This window comes from Apodemus sylvaticus, chromosome 1, assembly GCF_947179515.1.
Source record: "Apodemus sylvaticus chromosome 1, mApoSyl1.1, whole genome shotgun sequence".
NCBI lineage: Eukaryota > Metazoa > Chordata > Mammalia > Rodentia > Muridae > Apodemus > Apodemus sylvaticus.
Window position 1 is genome coordinate 12,905,208 of NC_067472.1, and position 21,524 is coordinate 12,926,731.

The following is a 21,524-nucleotide window of genomic DNA, read 5'->3' on the forward strand; positions in this document are numbered from 1 at the left end:
GGCTGGAGAGATGGCTCAGCAGTTAAGAACAATGACTGTTCTTCCAGAGGTCCTGAGTTCAATTCCTGGCAACCACATGGTGGCTCACAACCATCTGTAATGATATCCGATGTCCCCTTCTGGTATGTCTGAAGAGAGCAACAGTGTACTCATGTAGATAGAGAGAGAGAGAGAGAGAGAGAGAGAGAGAGAGAGAGAGAGAGAGAGAGAGATAGAATAGAATAGAATAGAATAGAATAGAATAGAATAGAATAGAATAGAATAGAATAGAATAGAATAGAATAGAATAGAATAAATAGGAATAACAATCTCCTGCACTTATGAACACTGTAAAGATGTAAACTTCTGAGTCCTGGAATTCTTTATTTTCATTCTTCACATTTATCTTTCCAGTTAAAAAATAATGCCTTACTAATGGCTAGTCTTAACAGGCAGTGAACTCAAGGCTGCAATTCACATATGACAGAAAGGTAACGTCTACAGTGCTAGTCAGAGGATGGCTCTGTAATGGGAATGCAGGACTGAAGCTAAGGATATGAGGATAAGAAAGTGCTCCTCACAATTTCTTCTTAATATTGTCATCCTGGCCACTGATAAGTCTTCCTTTTGCCAGGCATTGATGTGAAAAGTGGAAGCTCTGCTAGTTTGAGAAAGAGAAGAAGCAAGTCAACATGGTACTAGCACAGGAAAGGATACAGCTGTGGCTACATGGCCGTGTGTGGTACTACTACCTTAGATTCTTAAACAATGATGATTCTTTCTATTAGATGAGTTTTTTTTTCAGATCCTGACATCTTTTGGCCCTTGCAATATGTTATCTTATATTTTGAAGGTTGACACCCATTCATATGCCTGTTCTCTAGCCACAGGATTACAGCCTTTGGAGCAGAATCTGACAAACGCTATTTTTAAAATAGCTGTTGCATCTGTTAACTACCCAGCATTCTTTTATGGTGGTGGTAGTGGCAATGTTGGCAGAGAGGCTGATTGTGATACTGGTGGTGGTGGTGATGCCAGCTTTAATCTGGCCATCCAAACTGGAGCATGACCAGCAAGACACCTAATAGTGAATTCATCTGCAGCAAGATACCTGGTGCCTTTCCTTTCTCTTCCTCAACTCGAAATTTTATCTCTAAGACTTAGTAAGAGAGAATCTATAATTATTGTTTCCCAGTTTCCCTAATAGAACTAACTCTTCATTCTTATTCCCATGATCATAAGACCATTAAAATAATACAATCACCCTGAACTATATTTAGCTTTATGTGAAATTATTTCCTCCATTTAAATTTGAACTCATTAAAGGAAGGAACGTCAAATCTTAAGGCTTTTGCCTGATATCTTGCTGGCATTAAATATGTCTGTGTTGACTGATAAAGTAGTCACATGTGACTACCTACACTAAAGTTACAAAATGCAGTTCACACTCAGCATATACCACATACAGAGTGGCTATGTGGGGACTGTTATCATCATGCCAAGGTCTATTGTTTATAACACTAAACTGATTGTTCCTGTAGATATATGTGTATTAAGCTGTCTTATAGTTACTGATGGCTAAGCCTATATAACTTTTAAATTATCACTGCCTTCCATGGCTTTTCTGGTTTCGACATTCTAATCCTTTCACTTTAAAGATAAAGAAATCGATGGAGGAAGTTGATGAGAGCGGCTTGCCAAGATTCCTTGGCACGCTAATGACAGAAACAGCTTCATCAGTGTATCCCCAGGAAGCAGAACGGCATTAGCATCCAGAGGCTCTTATATACATGTTGCTGAAGGGACTATATAACCAGCCAGCACAAGTCAAGGTCTTCCTTCTCCAGGTCCAGGTCTCCTCCCACTCACCAGGACCCCTCTAAGCTGCCAGTTAAATCCAGTAAACTGGGGAGCTAGTCAAAGATTCTTCAACTACAAAGTCGTAAGGACTCTAAGAATCTACAGGAAGGGGAGATTTTACTCTAACCATCCCCCTTCTTCCTGAATCTTCTGCTCACCTGTCTCCATGTGTTGCCCCCATCAGAGGAGATGAACACACCGATATCCGTATAGGAGAGTTCTGAGCCAATATTACCTGAAACATAAGAAGATCTTTTGAATTTGTCAGGAAGTTTATGTTTTAGGTGTGCTTAGGGTTAGAGGAGAAGCATCAGAGTAAAGGTTCCCTGAAGGATAATTCAGTTACAGTTAATTCTTGAACACTTTTTCTAAAGATCACTTAGAACTAAAAATCCAGCAGGAAAAATAACTCATTATGGGAAAAGCAAGTATACAGTGTGACTCTAATTCATCTTTAGACAGTAGAACTCCGGGACTAGATATTGAAGAACTTAGGAATTATTTCCCCCTGACTACCCAGACGGTTTCAAAATGCTTGGGAGTGTTGTACCATGAAGCTGGCAAAGTGGCTTTTCTGTGTCTGCCTTTCGGGCAGCCAGGCCCATTGCACACTGGACTGGACTATAGGGAGGGAAGCTTAGCTGGGACGGGAGGGCACAGACAGTGTGTGTGCACTGGTAAACAACACACACCAGGGTAATGCTTCAGAGAACTGGTTCAGTTTACTGGAGGGAACAAAGGCTATTTAAAGCTTTTGGGGGTCAGTTGGGGCTATTGCAGTAAGTGTGCCTGGACCAGGGAGCTGGAGTTGCCTTATTTGCATGAGGAGTAATTCCAGGCACCACTGGACATGACCTTATAAAGTCTGTAGCCAAGACAAACATCCTTTTCCCTTACAAGGCAAAAAAAAAAAAAAAAAAAAAAAAAAAAAAAGTACCCTAAACATGTAAGAGCTTATCCTATTGGTTGGTATTTTTTCATTAAACATAGTAGGAAGGGAATGTTAGCTTCCACACATCTGTAACCTAAATAAGAGCACAATAAAAATGCAATAATGAAAATGTTAATTGAGCTCCTGACATTTAATACTTCAAAATGAGAAATTAAAGCCAGGCTCTACAGCCTGTCAAGCTCCCATCAGCATCAAGGAGCACACAGCTAGCCAACTTGTTTTGACACTCGGGTTTCCAAAAATAACCCTAGCACTTGGGGCTCAGGAAGTAGATGTAAAAGGAGAGCGAGAAGCATTGAGAGCCACTGCAGAGATAGAAATCTGTCTGGAAATTCATCCCTTTAGGGCACAGGTATAAGGGAGAACAGCCCAAATGTGTAAAGAAAAAAGGTGGAGAAAGTCATGGTTCCATGGTCCCTACTGATTACACTGTGGTAAAAAGAATATGGTAGTCATATGTGCTGTCAAGAGAATAGAGTACAATAATCCATTAGGTATTTTAATAATGTCTGCAGAGAAAAACAGGAGGGAGTGAAAGAGGAATGAATGGAGAGAGAGGAAGAGAGAGCTCTGCATTCACCATCCCTAGCATGGCCTCTCAGAATCTATTCTCCTGCTTCTTAACCTCATTAGACATTGGTTCTGATATTTTCAACCTCGCTTGAAAAGCCTCCTCTCTACATGGATTTGACAGTTCTGTGATGGTAAGAAGTCCACTTCATAAAGTCTGGTTTCAGAAGTATCTCCCATCATCTGAAGAGCATTCTGAGAAATGAATAGCTAATTATAGGGACCAGAAACTAGGTTCTGGATTGAATAACAGAGTAGATGTTTCCAGCATGATTTTATGCTTGGCTGTGTTCAGTATTTAAGTGACTCCATAGGGAATTCTAATAGCAAGAGCTTGGGTGATGTTGTCAGAGAAGGAAAACCTGACTAAAGGGCTTCCCTAGCTGTCTTAGTCAGAGTTTCTATTCCTGCACAAACATCATGACCAAGAAGCAAGTTGGGGAAGAAAGGGTTTATTCAGCTTACATTTCCACATTGCTGTTGATCACCAAAGGAAGTCAGAACTGGAACTCAACCAGGTCAGGAAGCAGGAGCTGATGCAGAGGCCATGGAGGGTGTTACTTACTGGCTTGCTTCCTCTGCCTTGCTCAGCTTGCTTTCTTATAGAACCCAAGACTACCAGCCCAGAGATTCTACCTAGTTTCTACCCCCACAAGGGGCCCTGCCCCGTTGGTCACTAATTGAGAAAATGCCTTACAGTTGGATCCAGTGGAGACATTTCCTCAGTTGAAGCTCCTTTCTATGTGATAACTCCATCCTGTATCAAGTTGACACACAAAACCAGCCAGTAAGCTAGACAAGTGGAAGGAAGTTTAGGCAGAGTGTTTGCTGAGAGTACTGGAAGGTACCTTAGCTATAACTAACTGAAGAACATCTAGGAATCAGGAAAGAGGGATGAGAGAGGAAAAACAGGGCTCTTTCTTCAACAACTTAGTTTGTAAACAAACAAGATTCTACTGAAATTTGAGGTAGCTTTGCTAAACTTTCTTTTGGCTGTTTCTTATCATTATAACCATTCTCTGCTCCTTAGACCATTGTGAAATAATGAGAAAGAATTCTGGAGCACTCTGGGTTATAAATGCTTTCCCAGATGATGTCAAAAACTATACATAAAGTGATGTCAAAAGAAAACAAAATCATACATAGGCAACTGCATGGGGCATCATGAAGTGTGGGTATTCAGAGGTTATAGGGGGCAGTGCAGGCATGGGTGAGACATGGAAGTGACACAGTTGGTGGCTTGTGAATTGTGTTTGAAGGTTACGGGATTAACCACTTTTCTGCAGTAAGAAGGATGTTGCCTCCCATTTGCCTTCTGTCTCAGAATGTATGAATTGAAGAGAGCTGCCATTGTCTCATCTACCCCATCACCGCATAATCAAGGCAAGGAACATTATTTTCAGACTATACACTACTGTGAGCCATGGAGCTGCAAGTTCTTCCCTAGGAGTAGGAGCCAATGCTCAGGATATTGGGGATGCTAACACTCCTGCTAAAAGTAACCACTAGACTTTCCAGATAGGTCCTCAACAGAGGTGGGAAGGAACCTCAGTGCGCTCATTTATTCACAGCTTGCTTGAGACCAGTCCTCAAGACAATGTGAGAAGAGAGAGTAAATGGGGAGTGTGAGAGACAGAGCCCTGAGCTCTTCAGGCAGAAAGAGGGGATAGGAGTTTGAATGTAAGGTAAGTGTTTAAAGAACACTCTCCAACCCCTTGCACAGCAGTGAAAGCCAGAAAAGTAATGGAAACTGGCCATGCAGAGGCAGAAGCCAGCAGGTTAGCTCAAGAGCTTATTGAACTATGTCGTAGCTCTCCATCTGCTCCATGGCTGGCAACAAGCTTCCAAAGGTTGTGGGCAAGGGAAAGAAATTAGTAAGTTTTGATATATATATGACTAACTATTCATAAATAAATATTTAATGCCTGAATGCCTGCTAAGTCATTAAAGACATAACATTAGACTAATTTGAGTGCATGGGGTCAATACCGTGTCACCTACTCTGAGTACTGTACCCATTCTTATAGATGAATCTTCTCTCTATAGTCATAAGGAAGATAGCAATTACTGTCTTACAAATGGGGATATGAAGTTCTGAAGTTAAAAAGTAAGCCAAACTCCCCATTCTAGTAAGTGTCAGAGCTAAGCTTAGAGAGCAGGATGACAGGGCTCCTGAATTTCATTGCATGTATAATGTAAGCATATAATTATAGGTCCCATTGAAAGAGAAAAACAAACTCTCCTCTTCTCATGCATACACAGCTTTGACATTAAGAATAACGGATGATGGTAGCTATCTTATGCAGAATAGTCGATAGATCTTGAGCATTCGAAAGCATTTGAAATTCATTCCTTCATTTAATCCTATACTTAGCTATGTTAGCTCTATTTTCCCCACTCTGCCAGCTTAAGCACAAAAGTTCAGAGTGGTTGGGTTGAGTAATACCTGGGTATCATTAGAAACATTAAAATGTCTACATTTATCAGTGAGCACTATTGCCAAGTATAGCTTCTGTTCCAGCCTTGGGTCTCCTATAGACTTTGATAAGAGGCAGATAGGCTAATGGCCCCTGACCTTGAATAACTAACTCATGGACTTCCGGTTTACGTATCACTGTCTAAGCAAGAGTCTGCGCTCATCTCAGTCTCTCGTGCTTCTGAGAAGAGTGATGCTAGTCATGCTGGATCCTGTCCACACTGAGTGAAGTGAAGCTACCCATAAAGTCAGCAGGCTCTGCTAGCCTCTCAGTTTATTAAAGTGCTTGATGATTGTTAGGGATTGAAAGTTGGTTGGATTGGAGCTTTGGAGAGGGAAATCCATGTCTACAAGAACAGGGAATCCAGAAGTAACAGTATTGGATTGGTGTGAGAGAACCATATATCCTTAGAAAGTCAATGGGAATTTATGTGCTTTCATTGGGGGCAGGGTGGGGCATATTCTCTGACATCAGAGCTGTAAGTGCTAAGATTAGAATTGTCTTACTTTATGCCCACAATGTATTCCTAAAAACATGCAAATGAAATGCATGCTAATCCAGGCACATTCCCCAGAGACTTTCATTTCATCTGAGAGCTACTGCAACATCACCACTTTTGATTGATGCTCAGTGGACAGTGGCTCCAATGTTGCGACCTGAAGTTTTTCTTCCCCTTTCCCCAGGCTCCCTGCCAAGTCATGTGTAATCAAACCTTTACATGCGCCAGAGACCCTCCTGATTAAAAACAGCTCTGGGCTGAAACCTTCTGTAAAGTATATTCTGTGTAAAGAGAAAAGTGCCCCAACTGATATTTGGAGAGCTGGAAAGTTTGTACTGCATGTTTTCTCAAACTGAGAATTCCCTGTTACAATCTCTCTGGTCAGTCAGTTGACTTTGACAGGAATGCTGACCTTTCACTGGATGCAGAGGACCCCTCTGGGACTTTGGGGCAGGATGAATTAACCTAGAAGCTAAGACTGTCCAAAGCTCTTTGCATCTCAGTTTCTTAAGATGGGCTTTGAAAAGGGAACAATCTTGCTCATTTTCTGGGAAGTTTCCATCTGAAGCTCATGTGAATTCATGACCCACAAGTAGACCACAAACCTTATCCCAGAAGCTGTTAGAGAAAAAGAAATCCAGAGAACATTTCTTACCTGTGGCAACTACAAGTCCGGGAGCCGTGTCCTTGCTGGAGATTCTTCCAGAGGAATATGGGTTTTCAGAGAGTTGCAGATGCAGGTGTAGGGAACAGAACGGCTAAAAGGAAGAAAGAAATATTTTAATTCCAGGAAACTCAAGTCATGCCCTCTCCCTGCAGATGGGCATTTTCTAGGGAAAGATCAGTGTGGATGCTGAACTTCAGACCCATCTGCCTGATGAATACAGCACTTTACATTAGAAGTTGTCACAAGTATTACCCTAGATCTTTCCTCCCTTTTTCTAATTCAGTATCAAATGACTTCTGCCCTCTTCTGCAGTCAATCCAGCCTTCAAGGTCTAGTTCATGGTTAGCTTTAGGAAGCCTGTTAGACCTTACCTTCACAGAGGATGACAAGTGTCCTTCCAGATATGGTAGGAACCATCAAGGTCTGCATATTTAGGGACCACCAGCATAAGAAAATGGAAAAACTACATGACAAAGTCCATGTTCCCAATAAGTTTCTTGCACCATATTCTGTCTGTGTTTGTATGTTTTAAGCCTGTTCATAATTTTACTTAAAACATTTTAAGCCATTATCTGAAATTCACTGAACACTGGACTCTTTTCCATTTACTTTCCTATGCCCATTATAGAAAAAAGTTTGGTGATATATAGAGATAAACGTATAAAATAAAAATAATTATGATGAATCTGGGCGGTAATGGCGCATGCCTTTAATCCCAGAACATGGGAGGCAGAGGCAGGAGGATTTCTGAGTTTGAGGCCAGCCTGGTCTACAGAATGAGTTCCAGGACAGCCAAGGCTATACAGAGAAACCCTGTCTCAAAAACCAAAATAATAATAATAATAATAATAATAATAATGATGATGATGACCAATTGAGATACTGAGAATATTAGATGAAAAAAGTAAGATGAAGTATCACCAAGTTTCAACAGCAAAGAGAGAGAGAGAGAGAGAGACAGAGAGACAGAGACAGAGACAGAGACAGAGACAGAGACAGAGAGACAGAGAGAAAATAAATCAACCAGTGATTCCATGAGCTGCTCTAATGAGTAGGCGGCTATTTGTGTGGGTTTCCTGGTATCCAAACTAAAGCCACAGAAAATACTAAATAAAATAAAGTGTAGAATTGGAGTAAAACTTACAAAGTTAAGTTCTGACTTAGATATGATTATACTAGATTTCTGACAAATCTATTTGTCAGACTTCTGACTTAGATATGATTATACTAGATTTTCACACAATGTTTAGAAGTTGCTTGGCTAATAAATCTCTTTAAATATATGGAAGAAGACAACTTTGTCTCAGGATAAACTCAGCCACATATCTGAAATGTTAGAATGACTTCTGGTATAAACATTCACTAACAGGGACTTGATGGTTGTATTTTTGTTAATTATCTTTACGTCAAGGCACCTTGAAGCAGAAATGTCCTCTTCCACATCATGCCTCCACTGTGTCTGCCTCAACATTCTCACAGTGATAACCTTCTAAAGCTAATAATAGGTTAACTGACAATTCAGTGTAGTCTTGACCCTGCTGTGTTTCCTTGTTTACCATTTAGCACTGAACCATCGATCGGTTAACATAAGAGTTAGCCCTACTGAATCCTATCTAGAACTTTTATTAGCAAGCTCAGGCTCATTTTCCACATCTTTATTTTACCAACAGCTAAGGACATTGTTTCTTATAAATGAAAACGTATGCAATTGGTCTTTCATGCAATCTGAGCAGTAGACTCAGCTTGCAGCCCTGCGATCCTAATATTACTCAGCACCAGACACATTCCAAATAAAGGAAGAGAGCCTTTGATACAATATCCCCAGGGTAGCTACCTGCCCTGTGAACTCTAGATGGGTCTGGATAACTGACCAGTAAACAGTGCACTGGGCTTCCTCTCAGGTCCACATCTGGAGCTTGCAGTAGCCGCCAATCCCTGCCTTTGTTGTAAGTGATGTATGTCTTCACCTGGTCATCCACCTTCTTGTTTGCCAGGAATATCCCCTTGATACCTGCTACCTAGGAAAAAGGTGAGAGATGGAGAACCATGTTGGGCCAAGGTGGTAGCCTTGGAGACACCCTGAAAGAATCATTGGCATCCTACATAGGCTATAGAACAGCAGAAAAGGAGTAACAAATGTTATATTCCCCAAGATTTGCCTTTGTACCCTGTACCAAATCCTTACATGCCCCATTTTATGTTACACACCAGATTTTCTCCATTTTGCCTGCCTTTGTTCTTTGTTCCATAGAATATTATCTTTAGTGTACCATTAATAGTTCTTCTCATAATGACCAAAGACTTTGCCTCTTCCAGAGACAGCTGTGTTAGCTCAAGGTGCTCTAGTAGACAGTCGGGTTTTGAAGTCACCAAGGGAACAGCCTTTATGGCAGCCTGCTAATACTTCTTAGAAATGAGGTAGACATTATGTCACAGATGATCTAACATAGAGAGCTAGTATCAATGCACATCTCTAGCTCACTGTATGACATTGTGCAATTTACATGTCATCTTTTAGGTGACTTTAAAATCAGTTGTTTCTCCCTTTTTCCCTAGTTGACCCACAAAGGTCCTGTGAGTCAATGCAGAGTGCTCTTAACAGAGTTCCTAATGTATTGGGATTTTCATGCCCTATTTTGAATGATTAAAGAACAGCACTGCAAAACAAATAGCCAGAGTTGATTTCTTTATTAAATGCACCCTAGGCTAAATGAAAATTCCACTTGAACTTTTAGTTTATATCCTGGAAAGGAGAAAAGATTCTTAGGATGACAATATCGTGTAACAGAAAGTGATCTGTATAATGGCCAGCATATTCCAAAGCCAAAACTTAAACAACATTTGTGTGTGTGTGTGTGTGTGTGTGCTTGTGTGTGTGTATGTAATAAATAAAATTGTTTGTGTGTGTATGCATGTTTGTATTAAAAAGAAGGTAGAGTATGTGGGGGGTTTTATGAGTGCTTGTGTGCTACATGTATGCATCCAAGTAGAAACACACACACACACACACACACACACACACACAGTTGAATAGCAGGTTTGCTGGATGTGTTTGATTGTCAACTGTATTTAGAGTCCTTATAGAAAGATACCTCTGAGTATACGTTTGAGGGTGTTTCCAAAAAAAGATTTGATGGGGGAGGGAAATTCTATACCAAATGTAGGATGGTGTGATTTCATGGACTGGAGACCCAAACTGAATAAAAATGAGAAGGCTAGCTCAGAGTTATTCATTTATCTCTGCTTCCAGACTGGACCCAATGGGACTAGCCACCTCACCCTTCTGCTGCCATGACTTTCCCATCACCAAACACTGTCCTTCAAGTTGTTTGCCAATATAAATAAGCCTCCCTTCCTCAATTTCCATTTGCCAGGTGTTTGTTAAAGCAACAAGAAAAGTAATTATCACACTGGACAACACTGAGATGTGTCGAAGTTCTAAGTTTCTTTATCCTACATTCTTCAAGGATCCTGGTTCATTGAAATTCACCACAGCTCTGAAGGAACACCAGTGGGAGGAAAGGAGGAGTTTCACTAAGGCAGAATTTTTTTTTCTTCTCATGTCCTAAATGACATCCTTTATTCGATGAACTAAGAGCTTTTTATAGTTCATTTTTGTAGTAACCTGACTGGCCTTGGAAGAGAATGCCAACCCAAATAAGACAAACAAAAATATCTCAAACAAAGGGACAGAGAATGTCAGGAGGAGAATAGAACTATCAGGACTGGACAGCACCAGTGGAAAATGACAATGAGCCGGTGATAGATAGAAGGGATGATTAGACTGTTACCTTGAACTGCAGATAGAGGCAGAGAAGCTGTGTAAAGAGGATGGCACTCAGTGTGCAAGAGGCGTGGGCCCCGGGCTGGACCCCTTCTTTCTCATTAGCTTCAGTCAGCGTATTTCAGGAAGACTCAGGTCCCACACATTCCCAAGCAGCCTGGGTATTTTTTAAGGTTAATTTCATTTATTTACCTGTATGCGTGTGAGAGATTATGTGTGGAGTGTGTACATAAGCCAGAAAAGGGCACCAGATTCCTTGAAGCCAGAATTCTTAGTGCCTGTCTTATTAAGTGACATTGGTATTTGAACCATCATTGTCAAGACTATAAACATCTCTCCAAGCCCCAACTTTATTCACCTTACACCAGTCAGAATGGCTAAGATTAAAAATTCAGGAGACAGCAGGTGTTGGAGAGGGTGTGGAGAAAGAGGAACACTCCTCCACTGCTGGTGGGGTTGCAAATTGGTACAACCACTCTGGAAATCAGTCTGGTGGTTCCTCCGAAAACTGGGCACCTCACTTCCAGAAGATCCTGCTATACCCAGAGGATTCCCCACCATGTAATAAGGATCCATGCTCTACTATGTTCATAGCAGCCCTATTTATAATTGCCAGATGCTGGAAAGAACCCAGGTATCCCTCAACAGAAGAGTGGATGCAAAAAATGTGGTATATCTACACAATGGAGTACTATTCAGCCATTAGAAACAATGAATTCATGAAATTCTTAGGCAAATGGATGGAGCTAGAAAACATCATACTAAGTGAGGTAACCCAGACTCAAAAGGTGACTCATGGTATGCACTCACTAATAAGTGGATATTAACCTAGAAAACTGGAATACCCCAAACATAATTCATACATCAAATGAGGTACAAGAAGAAAGGAGGAGTGGCCCCTTGTTCTGGAAAGACTCAGTGAAGAAGTATAGGGCAAAACCAGAACGGGGAAGTGGGAAGTGGTGGGTGGGAGGACAGGGGGAGAGAAGGAGGCTTATGGGACTTTCAGGGAGTGGGGGGCTAGAAAAGGGGAAATCATTTGAAATGTAAATAAAAAATATATCCAATAAAAAAAAACTTTATTCTTTAAAATCCACTGCAAAACCAGTCAGTGGTGGTGCATGCCTTTAGTCCCAGTATTCAGGGAGATAAAGGCAGTCAAATCTCTGAGTTCAAGGCTAGCTGGTCTACATAGTGAGTTCCAGGACAGTCGGGGCTACACAGAGAATCCATGTCTTAAAAAATAAAAACAAATGAACAAAGAAACAAAAAGAAAATCAATAACAACAAAATCCATTGCAAAAGATGCTGATTAAATCTGGATGTTTTATATTTCCTCTAGAACATGGAATCTTACTTTACATTCTGTAGATCCTCCTAGCAAAAGGGAACATTTTTGGTGTTCTAGCCACCAAGCTCACTCCTAAATCTGTTGCCCTCCTGCAACTCACACTCAGGGCCTTGATGTTGACTTCCTGGTGGAACATAAACAGGTCTGTTTCTGGATCTATGACTCACTGCTGCTGGGGAGAGCCTGGGACATCCTTTCCTGAGAACAGACATGTACAAACACACCAAGGATGAGCATGTTAACCAAACAGAATATGGCTTGTGCCATATCCCACTAAGATAGGAAATTTCTTTGAATAACACAAAAATTCCTGCAGACAAAATCAAGAGAATGGAGACCAAACATTGTAGGAAAGAGTCATTTCTGTGGAAATCTCTGCACTCTGCCCTGAACTTGTCTCTCTTGAAGTTAAGACACAATACAATAGCAGTCTTCCTAACTGTCCTGAAAAACTGAACCACATTCCATTTGTGTGTGAATGGCTCATGATCTGTATGTCATGTCTGGGATGATTCATGGCTTCATGTCTTGTATAATCAATTGGATGATCAGTTTGATCCACTGAACCACTATGCCTTTCAGGCCAAGAACTTTCACTGTTTGGTTGCAACCCAAGTTAGAAATATATTCTTTCAAGATCCCAACATTCATGTCCAAATATATGTGTTTGAAGACATACCTGTGGGCATTTTTATAACAGCATGCCTCATCCACATGAAGTGAAACAGAAGTAAAACATGAGATATGTGGTATTGGTCTTCATCTGAGGAGGAAGCACTTAGAATCCCATTAACTAAAAATATTCTTTATTGCGTTGTTGGGTGAAATCATTAGTGTGCCTGCTGCTGTTGTTCCTGCAAGCCCAGTGAGAAACATGTGGTGGTGCCCATGGGTACAAGTGCCTGTTGCAGCATGGCTTTATTCTTGTGTATAACATGATCATCATCTTAAAGTAAAGGTATCCATGGCAACTAATTGAGACCAACACAACAATAAGTAGGTGAATTGGAATGTTAACAGACTACTGACAAATCCTGGAAGGAGGAGGAAGGAGACACACAAGACTCTGATCTCATCTCAGCCATTATTATCCCCTCCTGCCTTCCCATATGCACAAGCAATCTTAAAAGGAATTACAGTACTTAGGAAGTAGAAGGTTAAGTGAAAGTCTGACTCCATGATGCTCTTTGCATGAGGCCATCACTTATGATGGTGTAGCGCTTTCTGGTGATAACAGCTGTTTGAGAGATCATTCATGTTCCAGGAGGCAAACTTTCACCAATGCTATAAACTCACAGATTCTCCAAGTTGGACTTTGATGGGCTCTTAGTTTTGATGCCCTAACTGGGGTGAAAATAGAATTGGTTTCATCACCCCAGGAAAAGTTAATGCAATAGTATCAGGTTGACAATTCCCTCTGGGAATCAGATTGAGGTGCAGAGGGACATGACTGCAGGTCCCTTGGCAGATCATGGTGACCAGGTGGCATGGTCATCTGTTAACCATATCCCTGGGACCTCAGCAAAAGAAAACTAGGGATATGCTGAGAGAAAGTAATTAGTCTGATCTGCCGTGGGCTGTCCCTTGCATCAGAACTACAGGAATGGTCTGACCAAGGTTATTGCAGGGGAAAAGTCCCTGTGGAGTTTATAAGCAGCCATCCATCTGGACTAAGAATGATCACTGCAGGTTATAAAGGCAAATAGAATGGAGGGCAGGCACTAGAGACAAGTAAGGCAAAGAAATACCAAATAATAGACAGAGAATTGGGACATAGGGGTTCACTCAAAGAGTTACAGTTTATGTGTCCATATAGAGAGAGTTCAGCAGAGTCACTGGAGAAGTGAGAAATGAACATCCCGTGATAGCACACCCAGACTTAAATCAGAATGGTTACATGCATATGAACACATGTACACACACACACACACACACACACACACACACCAAGGGTTGAGGAATGTGTGAAACAATGACAATACTCATACCCTCAAGATGAACTGCCTCTTTAAAATCACATTGATGGCTTCATGAACATACATTTATATTTAATTTGGCAATCCATCCTTTAAATAAAAGGAAATGTTCCTATAAGTATTTGCAGATATCTGAATCACCATCACACAAAAATTAAAGCAACCTAACTGCTCTACAGCTATTGAAGAATAACTACAGCACACTCACAGAATGGATTGCTACTCAGCAATAAAAATGAACGTGTACTGATGTAATTCACTGCATGCTATGCACCAGTTGACTCTCAGTTGCATTCTTCTACAGCAAGGAAGCCTAGACTCCAATGCTGACATCTTATATTATGCCACTAAATGTCACTCTAAAAAAAGGCAAAGCTAGAGCCTAGGAGAAGTCAAGTGGATGTTTCTCAGTAGTAAAGGTTGATACAAGAGTTGAGTACATGCCAAAGAACATTAAAGTCCGGACTCTGGGGAATGGATTCCTTCCACATCTTGATTGTGAACAACTGCATGCACCTACCAAAATCCACAGAATCATATACCAAAGGGTGAATGCCTTATTGCATATATCACTCTTTTATAAAAACTGTAAAGGGCAAAAAGGATAGAAAGAAAATCTTGATGCTTTAGCTAGGCTTATATACATAGATACTATCAGATATAGCATTACAGTATCCTAGTTGTGTGATGTGAACCAAGGCATTCAGTTTATGTGACCCTTAATTTTATATTGAACTTGGGAAACAATGCTCACCAATAAAGAAATAACCAATAATGTATCTGTGATTTAGGTCTGTGAAATTCACCATGGAGGCCACTGGTCATATATGTTATATGGGTATGTAGTTAGCCAGTGAGAGACTATTTTCATTTTATTTAGTTTTAATCAACATGAATATGACTTGTTAATCAATTTGGTTTCTGTCCAAGTTTATTTGTAGGTATGTTACTCTCCTTTACCTATAATAAATATTATGAAATATAACTATAGATTAACTACTTGGGTAAAAATTTACTGCATGATTTGAGGTGAGTTAGAAATATAAAATAATAGTCTGGAGTTTTCAGACAGTATGAAAAAATATAAAGTATTTCATGAGCATTTTTCTTATGAACATATATGAAGCACAATTTGTATATTTTTGCTAAGATTGAATGAATTACTATTATTGACTTCATCTATTCATTCACTTTTTACTTTTAAAATTTTTGTTATAATAATTGGATGTAGTTTGTGGGGTCTCACTATATAGCCCTGGCTAGCCTGGTACTCTGTGTAGAACAGGCTTCCCTTGAACTTGCAAGGGCTGGGACTGAAGGCATAACACCATGCCAGGTATCAAGTTGTGTATTTATTGTCATTTACAGTGTCAGTCTAAGGCACTGCTGCTAATATATTATTGCAGGGAGTTTTGAGTTGAATGCTTAATATTAGGGGAAAGCATCAAAGAAGGTTCACCAGACCAAGAATTCTCGGCTCAACTGTGAGTTCTGGAATGGGTATTTGTGGGTTTTTTTAGGAATATGAAAATAAAACCTACAAGAAGACACTATGAAAAATTGTCAGAATACAAGTAAAGACACTCAAATTACTACATGCAACTGGTTCACTGTCAACACCAGCCTTGTTTTAAAGGAGTATGTTGTTAGCACCTTAAAGAAGACAATAATCATTTGACCATTGAACTCTGCTTTCTCTTCTACACAATTACATCAATGGATATGTTCTACTTTGAAGCTGGAATTAGAGAATAAATTACCAAATAAACTGGCATAGCTGGGGATTACTGCACTAGATTAGTTCTCGAAATTGTATCAGTGCTTTCCGGTTAGAGGAGTTCAGTGGAGCTGATATACCAACTTCTCCAAGGAACCTTAGTGCCAAGGCTTGCTGGGGGACATCCCTCCAGTTATTTCTCTCCTTGTCTTCTCTGCATTGTCAAGCAGCACAAGAGACTCATGAGGAAGATGGAATACTTCACCAGCTGCTTTAGATAGTCAAAGGGGACCCAAGCAACCCAATATCTGCAGTTTCCTAAAAGAATCTTTCTACTCTCAGAGAAGGGAAATAGCTGTGATGCCTTATTACATTATATAGTCACAAATTAACCTGGATGAGCACAGGTATAAATATTTGCTAGTGATGTAAGTGTGAAGAAAAAAAAATGCAAACCTAGTGGGAATGCCCACCTCTGTACTGAGTGCATGCCAAGCCTGGACCAGGAGCTTACAACCCATACCCCACTATTCCGCAATGCCTCACAACCTTCCATGAAAACAGAGCTCCACTTATTGGACTCAAGCTCCCTCATCCCTTTCTCCAGCCGTCTATGGCTGAATCCAAGTCACCTTCAAGTTGCTACAAATATCTCAAGTTAGAGATCAACCATCTCCTGTGTGATCTTACAGCTGAGCAGAATGAGGCTTCCAATGCAAGGTGGACTCTGGTTTCTACCTTCCATGTATCACATAGACCTGTCCAGTAGGTTGCCATTACACATCAGACCTCGTATCACCAGACAAAATGCATTTGCTTAAATTGTGTGTATTTGGCCAAATTATACAAGAACTTTACTGCTTTTCCCAGCTGCATTACTCAAGGGCACTTGAAGTCCAAAAGAATTATATTCTCGTTGCTAACTTTCCATATGGTTCCCAATCTAGTTCTCTGGCTATATAAGAATCTCCAGTGAAGAAGGTTAAATTCTAATGACCCCTAGAGACCAATTAAATTGAGCTTTATCTCCAAACCGCAGAATGTATCTCCAGGTGCAAAACAGCATCATCCATTAAAATCTTCAATATGGTCATGGTCTAGATAATGTCAGGCTCCAATTTATTCACTTATATTAAATGCCATCAAGAATCTGAAATCTAATCAATTATCCAGTTTTCACCCATGTCCCTGACAGGCATTATTTTGTACAATTAGGATGGCTAGCACACTTTATCAAAAATTTAACCTGTCTGTCTATCCCTTGGTTCATTCTATTCTTAACATTTGAGAGGGATTATACTTCTCCAATACTTCCTTCAGAGGGTGTCAATGGGACTGATAAGAAAACATGTCACACTGAGAAAAAAAAACAACTGGGCATATACAGCTGATCATGATCTCCCTTGGTTTAGGATCTACCGGATTAATTCATACTTGCTTGCTACTGTACTTCATTGCTGTTCATAATTTCACTTCTAGGGATGAATGTTTGATTCACTATTTATTCCTAGGACTTTTAAATTGATAAGTTAAAACAAGATCTCAAACATAAACAGACAAAAGGCTATGACCTCCATTTTTTTTTATTCCTCCCTGCTTCAGTTAAGGTCTAGCCTCGTGCAGGTAAAACAGGTAAATTGTTTACTGACCCATTCAAACCCCAGCAGACTAAGAACAAGCTCCCAGGGGGTTTTGTGTAGACTTTGAACACAAAATATGCTCATAATCAACCTTGGCAAAATTGAGTGGAAAGCAGGCTCACAGAGCCTGTGTTAAAGATATTGCCTTAAGTACTATGGTTTTCTTCTCAATAAAATCAGTAACACCATGCATTTTCCCCGGTAACATTGAAAATACAAGACTAACTTCAGTAGTGAGAAAAAATTACATGGATATGGATATATTCTTCATACTGATTCATGCTCTGCTTCAGACCAGCATCTCAAGGTTCTAAATCACTAAGGAGACCCAGGCTCCCCAAATGAAAAGCACAATGGTAAACTCACCCATCATGTCAAGAGCAACAATGGAAAAACAGTGATTTCTTCCTTCTTCCTTTTATCTGTCTGTCTGTCTGTCTGTCTGCCTGCCTGCCTGTCTGCCTACTTACCTATCTATCTAGACAGGTTCTCTCTATGTGACGTAACCTGGACTTGAACTCATGAGCCTCTTACCTCAGCTCTTTGAGTGTTGAGATTAGAGATGGACACCAGGGTTCCCAGTTGGGACTTCTATTTTTTACTGTGAGGTCATCTGCAGCAATGTTTATACTCTTTGATTTGGGTGACAGCACAGGGACATGACTATTCATCCTTAGAGTCTTCTAAATCTTAGGAATATTCCTCCAAACTCTACCCAAGGTTGTAGCTTATTGTTAATAACAAAGGTATATTTCTGTCTCTTGATTAGGTTAAAGGTAAAGAATGTAAGTTTATCAAAGTTGCCTATGCTCCTTAGACTTTGCTGCCAGTCTTTACAAATCTAGGAAGAAACTTGGACATTTCTTCAAATAAGCCTTTGTTGTTAGAGATAATTGTTTTAGGCTTGCACAAGATAAAGGCAGTTGGTATCCCAGCATGCATGGGGGCAGGTAACACAAGCTCTCAGCCCTGGCTAGGTTGCTGCTGACAGAGGGTGGTTGCTAAGAGAGGGAAATTTGGTATAATTTTACAAATGTAATATGTGATAAGTTAAACATGCTCCAATAGATGATCCCTACTTGTGTAGTAATGGGCAGCACTAAGTGGATTTAGTGGAATATTAAAAAATAAATAAACAATTGAGATATGAAGTTGGGAAGGGGATGGGAGAGTAGAGACATTGTAGGAACGAGGTGGTGAATAAGTAGAAAACTCAGATACCAGTGACAGATGCCAGAACTTGGACAAACAGTAACCAGAGGATGTCGCAGGACCATGCACTGAACCTTCTCTTCTGCTTCTATTCCAAAAGCCACATTTACTTTGAAGAGAAGGAAATCCACCAGAGCAAAGCTCATCCAGGTAATCTGAGAGCCTAGCTAGAGCTGAGCGCACTTGACACAACCTGTGTGAGTTTAAGCACCAGCCACTGTTTTCTTTTGACACATAGGTACATAAGGCACAATTTATCCCATCACATCCCTAGGATAATCCAACTTTTTCACCACTTCTCTGTTTAGTAATGTCAAAGGTCATACACTGACTTTAAAGATATAAGGAAACAATACATCTCTAAGGGTCTGTAATTTTTCTCTGGTTTTTATGTGCACTCATGTGGATTCCTAGGGAAAGAGTCCTTTTATCTGGCATTTTATACACATATACGTGTGTGTGTGTGTGTGTATGTGTGTGTGTGTGTGTGTGTGTGTATTATTCATATCAAGGAAATGTTTTCATTATACCATGTTACGACATTTATTCTCTTACAAGTTATTTTTTTAATTTTTCCTTCTTTTCCTCTAAATTATGTTTATAAGCATCATTTTAAAAATAATTTCTGCATGTGCATAACATTGGGTTTTTTTCTAGAAAGTTACATAGCAAGAGGCATGGAGTTTTGAAAGGCTCCTTAAAGCATCATTATGCTGTGTGCCTTTAGTTCTGGCATGCTCGTACATGTGCAAACACTGACCTTACTGAGACAGTGGATCCCTTACACACACCATACCACTCACCTCACATGAACATTACCAGACAAGCACTTGTACCTTTATTTCTCTGGCACTGGGGTACAAAATTGTTATATCCCTTGCCTCAAAATTCAATTGCAAAGTGAAATAGCTGGGGTCAAACACAGGATTATAGTACCCATGCTTATAAAGTCAAAACACATAAGAAGGAAAGGTCAATCCAGGGAGGGGTAATTTTGGCTACATACCTCATATAATTCAATAATGATATTTCCCATTAGACCTCGGCCGCTCTTAATGTTCTCCATAGCCAGGGTAAAGTAGATCCCACGTGTGTCTGAGATGTAGAGGTTGTAGGTGTCATTCTGGTTCCACTCTTGGACAGCTGCAAACACTTGGTTCTCATCTGTACTGATGATGTGCATATCCTATAATGAGACAGATGGCCTGTAAGAAAGTAGAGCGCCGTACCCTTGTTTCCCACTGGGACCTCAGGTAATTCCGGTGACTTGTGAAATGGTTGAGGGAAATCTTGAGTTATAGGCTATGTTAAGCAGTTCTGCGTTGGACCAAGGCTATAAATTGTGAGCATCATGATTTCCATTCCTTGCTAAGTGACAGGAAGATGGCTGTAAGGGGCTTTTGTGGGTACCATTTCCCATGGTTCCAAGGGATTCGCCCCTGCTCATTTTTTAGGTTTATGTCTGGAATTTAGTGTTAGTGCTAACAGAGGCATCTAGCCATCTAGGAGGACACTCAGACATGTGGAGCAGCAGGCCCCATTCCATATTTGGATCTTCACTTATGGTTTTAAATCTTGTAGCTTACTGCTTTCCTTAGGAATGCTCAGTATCACGTGGTGCCAATGAGGCAAGTAGATCCGGCCATATACCTCCAACCTCAGGTAACAAAGCATGGGCATGAGTCAATTAGTTGTATGTCCGGGAGTGCTGTGTGTTATTTCAGTGAAGCTAATGGAGAGCCTGCTGAAAATGAGATTAAAAAAAATATGCTTGTCCAGTAATCACAGTCATCCAGGAACTTGGTGCCCTGGGTCTTACTAAAAACACTGCTGCTACGAGACAAGTCGCTGACGAACATATTGGCCACCACGAATTTCAATTTTCTTCCCAAAGAATGAAAATAAAAGTGCCTAGTACTTGGGCACTATTCTTTCATTCAGTTTTTTGTTTCAATTAAAGGTCAAATAATCCTCTGATAGAGACAGGATGATTATCATCATTTTCTGGAGCAAACTAAGACACATAGAGGCTCACCGAACTGCTCTAAATTACACAGATAGTAAGTGACAGAACCAGACTGGGACTACCTGAGGGTCCGATTGACATAATGGTGAGCTTCATTTGAATGTGTAATTTCCAGATCAGTAAATTTTTCTTTTTGTATCTTTCACTTATTCTTCTCTCACATATTACATCCCAACCTCAATATTCTGTCTCTCTACTCCTCAGTTCCTGTGCTATCTCCCCTCTCCCAGATACACTCCTCCTCTGTTTCCCTTCAGAACAAAAAGCAGGCTGCCCAGGAATGTCAACCGAACATGGTATAACAAGTTATAGTAGACTAGGCACAAACAGTCATATCAGGACAAGTTGTCAATGACTTTACACTAGCAACCAGTACAGTAAAGACTGACTGCAGGTGTCAGTTTGGCCTGTATGAAAACTTGATTCTATAGGCAACTCAGTAGATGTGGCACCATTATATATGTGCCCTGAATAAATCTATATTCTAATGGCTGGCTCCTTATAGGCTAGCTTTACGTACACAGTCCTTGCATTCATTTTAGTTTCTAATCCTGTCCTGTATTATTCCTAAAATCCAATCGAATGGTTCACAATTCAAAACTAGTTTATAAAAACCATACTTCATACACACTAATCACCATAGAATAATGGCACATTCAAGTCCATACCAAAAGGATATACATTTTTCAGGAGGACATGTTGGCATGGTTAAACATCTGTCTAAAGTAATGGCATTAAAATGTATAAATACCGTATGCATGCCATGTAACTGGTCACAGATGGAGAGCCACACTTGTATCTGTAAAGTGCATTG

At 40.3% G+C, this 21,524-nt stretch overlaps 1 protein-coding gene across 1 annotated transcript in view; it reads right to left on the bottom strand.

Moving 5' to 3' along the window:
* Sorcs3 (sortilin related VPS10 domain containing receptor 3) overlaps positions 1–21,524 on the bottom strand; it is a 186,356-nt gene that overhangs the window by 92,454 nt on the left and 72,378 nt on the right. The window contains exons 5-8 of the mRNA XM_052182067.1: positions 19,691–19,870; positions 8,876–9,022; positions 6,993–7,095; positions 1,998–2,074 (exon numbers count right to left, since the gene is read on the bottom strand). Of these exons, the coding sequence (XP_052038027.1) occupies positions 1,998–2,074; positions 6,993–7,095; positions 8,876–9,022; positions 19,691–19,870 (507 nt within the window). The remainder of the gene's footprint in view (positions 1–1,997; positions 2,075–6,992; positions 7,096–8,875; positions 9,023–19,690; positions 19,871–21,524) is intronic.